A 14406-nucleotide genomic window follows, 5' to 3' on the forward strand; every position below is an offset into this window, starting at 1 on the left:
CCCAGTTTCGATGACTTTATTGTAATCAAATTTGATTTAAAACACAGCGGAAATGTGGTTCGGAGTTTTGTTTACTGTTTTGGTTGAGTTTTTTCCTGTCCAGTCACGCGCGACAGCGATCGCTATGTTTATTTTTGTGATCAATAATATTGGAGGGAATGCCCTCTTATAGTACCACCTATGATCAAAATTTTAGGTTTCAGGGAAGCACTGTACATCGTTTACCCAGGATTTTACTTGGCTAGTAAGTTTTTTTTCCGATAATTGTTTATCCTCGATGTGGGAAGGTCAACTTCACGACCTAAACATGGAGGTATATATGTTACCCTGACCTAGTTTTAAGTTAACTTTGGCAGTTTGGGATATTATAGATTATAATTGCCTCATAATTATGCTGCTGATTAAGTGCTGGCTTAGCAGGAGTTTATATCGTTTATAATTTTAAAAGAGGAATAATTTTAAAAAGTTTATATCTTGAATAATGTAGGATCTAATAAACTCCTACTATGGCTTAAACAATTATTAAACCCCAATAGAGTACGCTGTAAAGATGGGCATCGATAAGAAGGCCACACTTTATTAAAACAAAAATGCGACACAAACTATATGATACGAAACACAAACTACAAAGTATTTAATTAACAAATTAAGTATAAAAGCGAAAGTCTAATTGTATGTTAAACCTTACTTCGGCCTTACTTTTTTATGAGTTTTTACGTCCAGCGAACTGACCAAAAAGGTAACCAGACACTTCAGCCCGAAGATTTTTTTTAGAACAGCGGGGATTTTGCATTTTAATTACCGCGAAAAATTTTATTTTCGCGTATTCCTATACAGTTTTTTAGACAGTATTTGAAATAAAATAAGCAGTAAATTAATAGTTTTTTTAAAGAATAATGTGCAAGAACATGTTATCTTTCTTTTCCCGTGTCAATTTATTTTTTAATTTTACAAACTAAAACCTATAACAAAATAATTTGAAAGCGCGCGCTTTTAGGTGACGCAAGACAATGCCTTATGATATCACGTATTTTGCCAAATAGGGCCGTATTTCTAAACAATATTTGAAGAAAAAGCATTAATTTATCATTTTTTACACTGAGGAATGTGCATAAATATGTTATTAGTTATTGCCCGTGTTAATGTATATAAATTTATGTACTAAAACACAAAGAATAAAACGTTTAAAGAGTTGCCAAAAGATTTGTTCTGCAAAAAAACGGCGGGGAGTCGGCGATGAAATTCCCGTGTATAAAGTCAGCGTAAGACTATATTTTACCGATATTCAAAATAAAATTTTGCATAAAGTACAGTATATATAAAAGTTTTTATTGGTTGTTACGTTAATGACATATGTTGGTCTTTAGAATATTTTTTTTTTTTGAAGATTTTTGTTTCAAAAACCCTTTTATAAACGGATTAAAGACGGGTGCTTCTGGCCTGCAGAATTTTACGACTAATAGCTTTCGGCCTGCAAAATTTTACGACTAATAGCTTTCGGTCTGCAAATTTTTTTATTAAACTGCGGGGAGCCTGCAGCGTTAAGCCCGCGTATACTTTTAACGCAAGAACATATTTTACCGATATTTAAAATAAAATTTGGCGAAAAGTATAATAGTTAAAAAAGTTTTAACCGGTTGTTAAGATAAATATATATGTTAATTTTTTAAATATTTTTTTTTTTAAATGTGTAAAGAAGAAAACTGTGACGCAGGCGTAAACACAAAAAACATAGAAAATACAAATTTATGCGACCTCTTCTAGAAGGCAAATTTTGTCTTGGGTTAAGGTAGCATATGCAGTGCGCACCTGGACACGGCGCACCATCCCGTTCTTGTCTAACTTCGTGATGATTCCTTTCGGTCAGAGTACCCTCTTTGCGTTTTCATTGACAAACCATGTCGCCAACCGTGAAATTTCTCATCAGCTGAAGCCATTTTTGTCGCAATTGTAACAAAGACAAATACTCCTTTGACAATCGCTCCTAAAATTGATCAGCGAGAAGTAGCCCCTCCAAGATCGTCTGTAACTGTCCTATTTGACAAACGTGTCTGGAGGCAGGTCGTTGTCCATTGTTCAGCAACATACTTGGCGTCAATGCCAATTCATCCTTGCAGTCGTCGCTGAGTGGCACCAGAGGTCTGCTGTTTAAAATTCGTTCCACCTCAGCCATCAATGGCGGACAAGACATGAATTGTTCCCGAATGCCCATGCCATGATACTTTGTTACAATGAGCTCGGTTACAACCTGGTTAGATGAAAGAATCATCGGATGTTTGGTGATTAGAGGGACGGTTGAGTTATGTAGCCTGCCACCAACGTACATATTGCCTTTGACTAAAACCGGGCTTCAGTCCTTTCAGCGATAAAACTAAATACAACCATAATCAATATTAAGGTTTAAAACATCTGGGTATACTAATGTTCTCTCAATCAACAAGAGTGTTAAGCCAATTATTCAAAGTGTTAATATATTGTTCTGGAACCAGATCGTAAAAGCACTTCCACGAGGCTGTTAGTAAAGTCCCTGTAATAAAACGTCATTTAAAGAAACAACGCAGTGTTTTGCAGCACAATCAAACACTATAATGAACTTAGGGCCCGTACAGTGGTGTGGTTTATACCACGTTATATCGTTTACACAATTCCTATTAGCCAATACAGTCACATGTCCTTATTTTACATATTCATCGATTTCTTTCCTATATTGCCTAAAAGTTTTAGGGTTAGCAATAAACTTCTTTTTCAAAGATTGTAGCCTTTGAAGTGCCATTTTTCTATTCGTTAAAGGTGTAATTATTTCTTTTTCCAGAGTAATTCAATTTCATAGTGTCAGCCAATTCGTGAAACTGTTTTGTTCATAATTTTCAACGTCCTTTTGTCGTTTAATGACATTTCGCTTTTTTGCGCACAATCAAGATCGTGAAAATTGCTCGACAAAAACATCTGAAATTTCGTTGCATGATGTCGATACTTGTTCAGGCTTATGCATAAAGTTAACATTAGTTCGTTGGGAGGATTTTCTTGGGTTATGGTCTGAGCCAAACAACGTCCAACTCAACGCCGTATGCGGGCCGAAAGGCTGCCACTTATTGCCGTAACGCCATTCAGAAACCCTGAATGCATCGTGGACATTGTTTCCCGGAAGTAGCTCCACTGACTTTGTTTTAAGTTCAAGAAACGTCAGGTCACGCAGATGCGGATACATGTTTGCTACTTTCTTGGTTGTAATGCTGTCACCTATATTGACAATATGATCAAGTACCAAATGCTTTTTGACAATAAACGATTCGGTTTGACCTCCTATACATACAGTGAGTCAACTCGGCTCCCATGACTAGTTACTTAATTTGCTGTATAAAGCTCGGTGTGTTCTTTTGTCTCCTTCTAATTTCTTTGCAAGGCTTGCAGTACAAATACTTGTATCTGAACCGTCATCCAGAAAAGCGTTCACAAAATTACTTTGATTGTTGCCCCACACTTTAACTGGCACAATCTTGAAACGTTTCACATTTTTAACGCTGTTATGGGAAACCTCGTTGCATGTCACAATAGCTGACTTGCTTTACGGCTCCGATAGCGAGCTTTGTCGTCACTTTAGTAGATTATGACATCACAATTAAATTTTAAAAATTATTTGAATGCGTTACTAGATAAAATTGTTTAAGTTTACAAATATTAACGTTGTTTGGTTATTAAGTTAATTAAAAATTGTCATAAGTAGATATCGTAAAGCTTCTGACTGTAAGTCTATATATACGAGAAAAATGAGGCGACTTTACATTTCCATTCAAACAGTCAGAGACTAACACTCAAACAGTTTAAGTTACTGCCGCTTCAAATCTTAATAGATAACAATTCGAATGGGTATTTTATTGCGTTCCTATCATTGTTACATCATAGTGTCGTCACATCTCGTTTAAAAATTTTTTTTTAATTTTAAATAACAGCCGATTTAAAATTAATCAAGATATAATTTTTGGCGCGTTTTGGTACCTTCGTGTTTTGATACAAAAATGTCGGAACAGACGGAAAGTTATTTTCAATTATTTGCGATAAATATTAATAACAAAATTATAACTAGCTTGTTAAATGAGTTTAGAATAAAACAATTGTAACTTGAAACTTGCCGAAATGAGTTTGAAAATATTTATGTTTTTGTGCTTCTGGTTATGCTTAGCTGCATCCCAAAACAACCAAGTTTGTTTTAATGCAAGCCCCGATAGTCCCGCTTTCAGGGAGCTAAGATCAACCCAAGGGAGACCAGGCAAGCTTGGCCCAGCTGGGGAGAAAGGTGAAAAAGGTTCAAGGGGTGAAATTGGGTCAGTTGGGGCTACTGGAGAGTGTTCGTGTCATGATGAAATTGTTGCAGTAATAAAACGAGTTTTTCCTGATAAAGCAGGTATTTTGGTTACTTTATATTTTTTAAATAATATCATCTTACTGGTAGAACCTCAAAACTAAAATAAAAACAATTTTAAGAAAATTAAATAACTTTTTAAACCTTGCAAGTCTATTTTGTATGGTTTATTAACATTGTTACTTATATAAACAAGTATACTTAATACAGTGGCATTTTTAAAGTGCTAAAACTGATCTGTAAAATTAATTTTATCATAGATATTTAGTTATTATTTTAACGAACGATGTTAAGTTATTATGTCAGTTTTATTTAAATAAATTTTTAATTTAAATAACTTTAAATGTTTTATGAAATCTGTGTCAAAAAAAATACAGCTTTTAAAATTTGTAAATTTATATTTGTTGTCAAATTTTGTGTTACGAGGTTCTAACAGTAAGCAGACAATATAACAATTTATAAACATTTTGTAATATTTAATTTTACAATTTAAATATTTAAGAGTTAAGCTAAATCATGCCAACTTATAAGATTAATTCTAAATAAACATAAATATTTATAGTTAGTGCATGTGGACTTGGGTTAAAAGATGGAAGAATACCGGATAGTGACATCACAGCTAGTTCTTATTATAACAGCAACACATTACCACATACAGCAAGGTTGGATGCTCATACCATGGGTTGGTTACCTAAACAAAGTGAGTTGTTGGAATTATTTTCTATCTTATAATAAAGTTTCACAACTTTTGTAATTAGTGGAAAATAAACATTAACATTGTTTTATTTTAATTAATAGGCAGGGTTGGGGAATGGATCCAAATTGACCTCAAGACACCAACTCAAGTGACAGGAGTTGTGACACAAGGAAATTACTATAGTTCTTATTGGGTCACCAGCTTTAAGATATCTTATGGGTCCAGTACATCAGATATGCAGTTCATCCAAAATAATGGAAATGATCTGGTAAGCTTAAATTTAAAACGAAAATTTATTTTGTTTAACTTATTAAAGTTTAGAAACAGTTTTTAATTAATTGGTGTTAATTAATTTAAAAAAACTTATTTTATTAAAAATGTTTCAATTAAAATCACCAAAACTTGTTTTTAAAAGTTGTGTGATGTTTACAAGCTAGATAATAATAACCAAGCAAACCATTGTTTAAACAATCCCCATTCTAATTGTTTTGTGACGTCATAGCTTGTTACAAAACTTAATTATGCGTCGTGTAACAATAAAGGGTCTGCGACAGTTTTAAATTTTTTATTAATCTAAAAGTAAAAGTTTTGTAATTTTAAAAATTAACATTGTAAAAATCCCGCGAACCGGTATAAAAACGTTTTTTATTAAAACATGTCCAATATAGCAATATTGATGTTTTTTTAAATTCTACAGGTTCTAAGACTAAACTGGATTACAATTTTTTACCGATTTTGTATTTCAGTTTTATTATTTTCCAGTGCTGACTATCACTTACATTTTCAGCCCCAAATGGGGTTTACTACTTGTTGAAAGAAATTTTTATGTTTTTCCAAGTAGTAAATAAGTTGTGAGTTTATAATTTAACGCAAGTTATAATCTACTGTTTTCTTAAGACCGAACGTAGCTACTTTGGTCCAAGCGTACGAAGTAGCTTGGAAAGTAGTTTATAGTACCTAACTTACTTAAAACAGCTTTCTTTTTAGCCTTAGTGTTAATTAAAAACAGTTTTTTAAAGTGCAGGCTACATTTGATTTTGTGGTTGTGATTTTTGTCCATAAAACTGTTTTTTACAAGACATGGAACGTATTTATATCACGTTGCTATGGACGCTGTTCTAGCTCCCTAAAAACAGTGTCAACACGAATGCTTAAATTATGCACAACCTAAATATAAAATCGATAACTTAAATTTAAGCATCGTCGTAACATTTTTTTATTTAAAATAGCAAAAATCCGTAACTTTTGGGCAGGAAATAAGCCATTTAGATTGTAATCAGGGGCTGGCAAACACGTCACAATGCCCCTTATAAACATTTTAATTTTGCATGTTGCAGTCCCTTTAAGTTAAATGTGAAGCGATGAACAACGCGCGATTAAAAAAGTTATAAAATTTAAATAATTAATATCTTAAACCTGAATATTATTATGTTAAATATTATATTAAATCTTTTTAAGGTCTTTGTTGGTAATGAAGATTATAATGGTCACAAGTTGAACAACTTTCCTCAACCTATAAGTGCTCGCTATGTTCAATTGTATCCACAAACCTGGTATAGTGGTTCCGTTCATGGTCCCGTTCTTCACATGGAGCTTTTATCTTGCTAGTAATCACATATATCTTTCGGTTAATTATTTTAATTCCTAGTTGTTAATTAAAATTCTTTAGTTATGTAATATATTAAAACTTTTAAAGTAATTAATTTTATAATTTGAACAAATAATCCGTGTTATTATATTTAAATCTTACAAAATTCTGTAAATATACTAAAATGTTAAGGCTGTAATAGTTGCGTTTATTAAATGTGTGAATAAACATAATGTAACAAAGTCTATAGTAGTAATATTTAAATTTCCTATTTTCAAGTGAACAGTTACTGCGATGTCAAATCGTAGGTCTAATATTTGGTAAAGACTGTAATCAAAGATAGAGAAAGTAAAGCAATGTGTAATAAATGCAAATTAGTTATTTCAAGTGGCAGGCAACAAAAGAAGTTATAATACTAAAAATTTGCAGCCATTTTCATTGACGAAATGTTTTAAATGACGAAGGTTTTGGAGATCTTATGAAAGTTCTAGAGCCCAGGTTTAAAATACCATCCCGCACAATACTACCTGCTCTTAAAACAGAGGTGTGGGAAGGATTAGAAGACGAGGTTGAACAAAAAGTAAGTGCTGTTACGATTACTACTGATTTGCGGACCAGCAAGCAAACAATTAGCTACATCGGTGAAAAAAAAATCTCATGCTTTAAATAGGTAACCAGACACTTCGGCCCTTTTATATATACTGTACTTTATGCAAAATTTTATTTTAAATATCGGTAAAATATGGTCTTACGCTGACTTTATACACGGGAATTTCATCGCCGTTTTTTGCAGGACAAATCTTCTGGGAACTCTTTAAACGTTTTATTCTTTGTGTTTTAGTATATAAATTTATATATATTAACACAGGCAATATCTAATAACATATTTATACACATTCCTCAGTGTAAAAAATGATTAATTAATGATCTATTTTCTTCAAATATTGTTTAGAAAGACGGCCCTATTTCGCAAAATACGTGATATCATAATGCATCGTCTTGTGTCACCTAAAAGCGCGCGCTTTCAAAATTAGTTTTTTATAAGTTTTAGTTTGTAAAATTAAAAAATTGACACGGGAAAAGAAAGATAACATATTTATGCATAATCCTCAGTGTAAAAAATTAACGCTCTATTTTCTTCAAATATTGTTTAGAAAGGCGGCACTATTTGGCAAAATACGAGATATCATTATGCATTGTCCTCCGTCACCTGAAAGCGCGCGCTTTCAAAATTAGTTTTTTATAGGTTTTAGGTTGTGAAATTAAAACATTGACACACCGAAAGAAAGATAACATGTTCTTGCACATTATTCTTTAAAAAAAAATATTAATTTACTGCTTATTTTGTTTCAAATACTGTCTAAAAAACTGTATATATCTACGTGAAAATAAAATTTCTCGCGGTAATTAAAATGCAAAATCCCCGCTGTTTTGAAAAAAAAATTTTGGCCGAAGTGTCTTGGCCGAAGTGTCCGGGGGCCGAAGTGTCTGGCATTCCTTTAAATATGTTATATATCTTTCCTAAATGCCAGCTCTACCTAAATTTAGGTAAAAAGTCGTTTTTTTAGTTTTCGTAGAGTATGGGCAGATACTTTTTATGTTAATGATTTTAAAAAAGTTGGAAGCGCTGGGATTCCACGTTTCTTTCTGTTAATTATTTCCGTGAACAGAATTCTCGATTTTTAATAATTTTTTTGCAAGTTTTTAGAATTTATTTTGAAATAAAGAAATTTGTTAACGTAGCAAAGTAAATAAACACAAGTTCAGAGCTCTATAAGGGTCGTCCACCAAGTTTATGAATGCGGAAAGGGCGGAATTTTTATAACCTTACCCCAATCTTTCCTTGTATATTCCGTCTGTTCCGCATTCATTTTAGTACTAAATAAAAAATCTTGTTAAATGGGTGTCTTAAAAATGTTAATGCTCGATATGCGCAGAGAACATGAAGTCCTAGGTTTAATCCTCACAGCTCTCATGCTGTAGCGCCCTTTAGTAAGCTGCTATAAACTTCTGTTGAGCCAGCACTTAATCAGCAGCATAATCTGATAATTATCGGGCAATTATAATCTATAATATCCCAAACTGTCACAGGCAACTCGAGACTGGGTCGGAGTAGCTGATGTTACTCTATGTTTAAGTCGCGCATTCGACCTTATCACATTGAGGATAAAGATATATACAAAAAAATGGGGTCTTGATTGGGTAAAACTTTTAATAAAATTGTATTTTTTTCAGAAAACTCATGTAATGGTGTTCCATAAAGACCCATGTGGTATTTTTTGTGTTATTTTCACGTACTTTTTAGTGATTTATGCTGATTATGTGATCATACAACACATTGTTATGACATCACTATCTGGAAGGTTGGTTTATATTGCTTATTAATAAATTGGATTTTTAAAAATATGGATATTATAATTTATGTTTTAGTTTTTTTATCATTTTTCGAATCACGTAAATACTTTTATTGTAAAAGGAAAAAACTAATTTTAAGTACAATGTTCACTACAAGAAGTCCTGGGTTCAATCTCCACTGATCTCATGCTGTAGCGTTCTTAAGTGAGTGCTGTAAACGGTATGAACTCCTGCTGAGCCAGCACTTAATCAGCAGCATAATTATCAGTAAATTATAATCTATAATATCCCAAACTGCCACAGACAACTCGATAATGGGTCGAAGTAACTGATGTTACTCTATGTTTAGGTTGTGAAGTCAACATTCCCACATCGAGGATAAATAAATAAACAAAAAAATGATGTTGTTCAACTTAAATTTCAAAAATAAAGTTTATACAGGTTGTCCCATTCACTGTAACAATAAAAAAACTTAATTTTTTAGTTTATGGGGCCCATTTCATGCTGTAATGTTCAACATGGTTGTTTTAGCATTGTTGTTTGCCCATAGTAGATCTGTGTTTTCTGATCCTGGCATTGTTCCTCTACCAATCAGAGGCCTCGATTTCTCTGATGTCAGAATGAACTCTAAAGATCAGGTTAAATTTTTTCGAATTTAAAATATTCAATAAAATTAACTTCACCGTTAATTATTTTTATATATCTTTATCCTCGATGTGGGAAAGTCGACTTTACAGCCAAAACATTAACAACTGTTACTGTGACCCGGTCTCGAGTTGACTTTAGTAGTTTGGGATATTATAGAATATAATTTCTTAATAATTAAGCTGCTGATTAAGTGTTGGCTTATCAGAAGTTCATATGCGTTTTATGTTTTTTTGTAATATTGACGTCACTAAAATTAAGTATTACAAAAGTTTTTTATTATTTAAATTAAATTATTTTTGTTCATGTTGTTCTTATGGCTAGATTCAGCTCTGCTTATAATTCTTTATTTAAAGTCAATGAAACTAAAGAGGAATTAATATTTTAGTCTAACAGCAGCCAGGATTGGACTGTGTGCCAGCGGTGCGAAAGTTACCGACCCCCGAGAGCTCACCACTGCAAAATATGTCGCCGTTGTATCAGAAGAATGGACCACCATTGTCCATGGTAAGTTGAGTAACAATTAACTGACATTACGTTAAAAACACTGTTTTTCTTATAATCAAACATTACCCCCCTTTAAAGTTGGGCAGTTTTTGACAAGGGGCAGCATCACAAAACTCGTTAAGTTAACAATCGCGTTATTTAAACGTCATTAGCAAACGAGAATGTCACTTGGCGTCATTACTAAATTTGTGGGTGAAGCATGGTGTAGTAGTAAGAGCACTTGGCATCACTACATGAGGTTCTGTGTTCAATTCCCACTGCTCTTATGCTATAGGGTCTTAACAAACTTTAATAATATCATATTTTTTTGTTTTGTATGTATAATAAATTCTCTTAAAAACCTAAAACTTTTTTCTCAGAGAGTCAGCCTGTACTCCTCTTACCTCAAGTTTGGTGGCCGACATTTTCTCACAGAAAGTTTGAGCTTTTGTGATGAGTTTTTTCAACTTTGGAATTTATTTTGGATATGGTTTGGCATTTGCTGTTGGAAATTATGTGACTGACGCCAACATTCTTGGAATGGTGAAAATTTTTTAAATATTTTTCACCGGCAGCATTGTGTAGTAGTCAGAACACTTGGCTTTACTACATGAGGACCTGGGTTTGATCCCAACTGCTGTCATGATGTAGCACCCCTTTTTTTGATCAGTTTATTTTTAGGTTTTTTTATTAAATCAACCCCCAAAAAAACAAAATTGATTTAACTTTTTTTAAATTAATTTTTAACTAATTTTTTGTTAATTTTTTCTTAGAGCTGGCGTTGGTGTTACTTTATAGCTGGAGCTCCAGGCATAATTATGGCGATTATTTTATATTTCTCTGTCAAAGAACCAGAACGTAAAATTATAGAACAAGCTGAAGAGAATAACAAATATAAGATAGACTTTGGTATTTAATACTTTTGATAAAATGTTTAATAAATGAACCCGTTTTCTGTAATTCGATCGATCTCACGACCTAAACATAGAGTTGACTTTGGCAGTTTGGGATATTATTCAATATATTTGTCTGATAATTAATCTGCTGATTAAGTGTTGGCTCAGCAGGTGTTCACACCGTTTATAACACCTTACTTAAGGGTGCTACAGCATAAGAGCAGTGGGGATTGAACTCACGACCTTATGTGTGGTGTAGCAACTGTTCTTACCACTACACCATGCTGCCGTTTTCATTATAAAAATTGTATTTTTTTAGTCTGTCGTAAAATTTCTCTTTATTTTGGAGAAATGTTTAAAAGTTATTTGGCCTATTTTGCAAACTATATTTTTAACTAAGCTATTTATAAACCTGGCTATAAATTTTATTATTTAGAAAAGCAGTCGGTGTTGAAATCAATTTTGACAACTTTCAAATTATTTATCAAATCTCCAACTATCTTATTGTTACTGGTTGGGGCTTCATTCAGACATTCTGGTGAGTTTTATATTTATGCAATAAAATCCTTAGTCGGTGCTTCAACATGCCGCTACTGGGAATCAAACTTTAAACCTCACCCTACATACTGTAGTGGTCGAATCACTTTGCTTTACTACATGAGGTCTTTGGTTCGATCCCTTCTGCTCTCGTGCTGTAGTGCTTTTGAGTAAGGAGCTATAAACTCCTGCTGAGCCAGTACTTAATCAATTATCAGGCAATTATAGTCTATAATATCCCAAACGGCCACAGGCAACCCGAGACTAGGTCGGGGTAACTTGTGTTATTCTATGTTTAAGTCGCGCATTCGACTTTCCCACATCGAGGATAAAGATATATACAAAAAAAATAATAATATCCCAAACTGCTAAAGGTAACTCGGGACTGGGTCGGGGTAACAAATATTCATCTATGTTCAGGTCATGAAGTCGACCTTCCCACATCGAGGATAACAAAATCTAAATTAAATTTTAATATTTTCAGCAAGTTTTTGTTGGTCTTACAACAGTCAGTTATATTTTGATCAATATTACCTCGGCACAGAGGTGGGGTTGTGGATGAGTTTAACTTCCATCGTTGGTGGAACGATTGGGATAATCACTGGTGGAATTTTGTCTGATTTACTCGCTTCTAAATATGGTAATCTTTATTTTGATCATATTATTAAAAATCGATTTTACTGAATGGACATTTTTCTAAAATAGTTTTGAAAACGGCATTATCTGAAAATTTTGACATAAATTGAAGGTTGGCAGCATGGTGTAGTGGTCAAAACCCTTGTCTTTACTACATAAGTTCTGTTGTTTGATCCCCACTGCTTCCATGCTGTAGAGCCCTTAAGTAAGGCGCTATAAACAGTATAAACTCCTGCTGAGCCAACACTTAATCAGCAGCTTAATTATTGAGTAATTATAATATCCCAAACTGCCAACTTGAGACTGGGTCGGGGTAACTGATGTTACTCTATGTTTAGGTTGTGCATTCGACCTTCCCACATCGAGGATAAATAAGTACAAAAACAGTTTTATTTTCAGAGAAGGGATAGGGTGTAAGGGGTTAATATAAATGTCCAATTATGTGTAAATTGACAGTATTATTAATATAACACAAATTTTGTAGTTTTGTATTTAGAAATATTCCATATTTTTGTGGGGGTTTAATTTTAAATTTAATTTTTTTAGGTTTACGAACAAGATTATGGGTTTTGGTTGTTAGTCAAGCAATAGCCTGCCCTCTAGCGGCGGGAACGCTTTACTTTTCTCCGCCTTATGCTTTTATTTCGCTCTTTGGAGCTTATTTATTCGGTAAATAGTTTTATATTTTTTTAAGAGTAACAACAGTTACCCCGACCCAGTTTCGATGACTTTATTGTAATCAAATTTTATTTAAAACACAGCGGAAATGTGGTTCGGAGTTTTGTTCACTGTTTTGGTTGAGTTCTTTCCTGCCCAGTCACGCGCGACAACGATCGCTATGTTTATTTTTGTGATCAATAATATCGGAGGGAATGCCCCTCTTATAGTACCACCTATGATCAAAGTTTTAGGTTTCAGGGAAGCACTGTACATCGTTTACCCAGGATTTTACTTGGCTAGTAAGTTTTTTTTTCTGATAATTGTTTATCCTCGATGTGGGAAGGTCAACTTTATGACCTAAACATGGAGGTATATTAGTTACACCGACCCAGTCTCGAGTTGCCTGTGGCAGTTTGGGATTATAATTGTTCGATAATTATGCTGCTGATTAAGTGCTGGCTTAGCAGGAGTTTATATCGTTTATAACGCCTTACTCAATAAAGTTACAGCTCAAGAGCAGTGGGAATCGAACCCAGGACCTCATGCAGCAAAGCCAAGTTTTTTGAATAATATTTTATTGGTTTATATAGTTTGATTTTTAAACCCTTTTTTTAGTTAGTTTTACGAAAACTTTTTTCTAATATTAGATTCTTTTTTCTTTTTGTTGACCCAAATTTCTCTTCTGCGTGGTTCACCGCACATGAGCATTGAAGCGAATAATTGTGAAGAAAGTGAAGCGATAGTTAATAAAACGAAACTTTAAATTAAAAAAAAGTTTTTGAATTATTTTAAACATTTATAAATTTAAAAAATCATGACAATATTTTAATTTTATTAAATATTTATTAGTGAAATTTTTTTTATAATTTTTTGCCAAAATTTTTTTAAAGTTATTTTTAATATTATACTAGTGAGTTATTTTAGTTCCTAAATTATTTGTTGCCATTCTTGCTGTTTTTATTTTCTAATTTATATTAACTAAACAGAAATTTAAATAATGTTAATTTTACAATTTTTATTACTTTTAAGATTTTGTATTCCCTTACTTTATAATTACTCCATATTTTATGAGAAATTATTATTGTTTTATATTTCTGAAATATATTTTGTTTTTGTTACTTCTTTTAAAATTTCAGAAAACTATAAAATTGATATCATCTATTTTTTAAGATTATTTTTCGAAAATGCAAATTATTAATAGTGATGTGCCGATCAAAATGGTGATCGTAAATCGACGATTTTTGAAGGGATTTTGCGATCACCCGATCAAGGTCCAAAATCGGCAGATCGGTAATTACGTCACATTTAATTTTACGTCACAAATAAACACGCACATGCCTTAACCACATAGATTCCATAAACTTTTACAGCGCTTTATTTCCGCGCTAGTAAAATTGTTTTTAGTTCTTGTAAATTATACTGAATATTACGGTTAAATATTTAAACAAACGGGTGAATAAGTGGAAGTGTTTAACATACAGGGTCAATTTTTTTGTATTTAGTGACGATAAAGTTACCGATTGTTCGGTCACATTAGATCGTGATC

General features: G+C 32.7%; 2 protein-coding genes and 1 pseudogene across 2 annotated transcripts; all 3 read left to right on the forward strand.

Moving 5' to 3' along the window:
• Nucleotides 1–13623, forward strand: part of LOC145755955 (MFS-type efflux pump MSMEG_3705-like) — a 60034-nt pseudogene extending 46411 nt beyond the window's left edge.
• LOC145755241 (lactadherin-like) lies at nt 1045–6665 on the forward strand. Its single transcript, XM_082571468.1, has 4 exons — nt 1045–4402; nt 4923–5060; nt 5159–5325; nt 6516–6665. Exons 1-4 carry the CDS (start codon nt 4135–4137, stop codon nt 6663–6665), a joined length of 723 nt encoding a protein of 240 aa, XP_082427594.1. The 5' UTR covers nt 1045–4134.
• LOC145755997 (palmitoyltransferase ZDHHC3-like) lies at nt 8564–10603 on the forward strand. Its single transcript, XM_082572215.1, has 4 exons — nt 8564–9008; nt 9485–9638; nt 10034–10152; nt 10512–10603. Coding segments are annotated over exons 1-4 (390 nt in total). The 5' UTR covers nt 8564–8892; the 3' UTR covers nt 10513–10603.
• Nucleotides 13624–14406: the final 783 nt, after the last annotated feature.

This window comes from Corella eumyota, chromosome 6 (genome assembly GCF_963082875.1).
Source record: "Corella eumyota chromosome 6, kaCorEumy4.1, whole genome shotgun sequence".
Lineage (NCBI taxonomy): Eukaryota > Metazoa > Chordata > Ascidiacea > Phlebobranchia > Corellidae > Corella > Corella eumyota.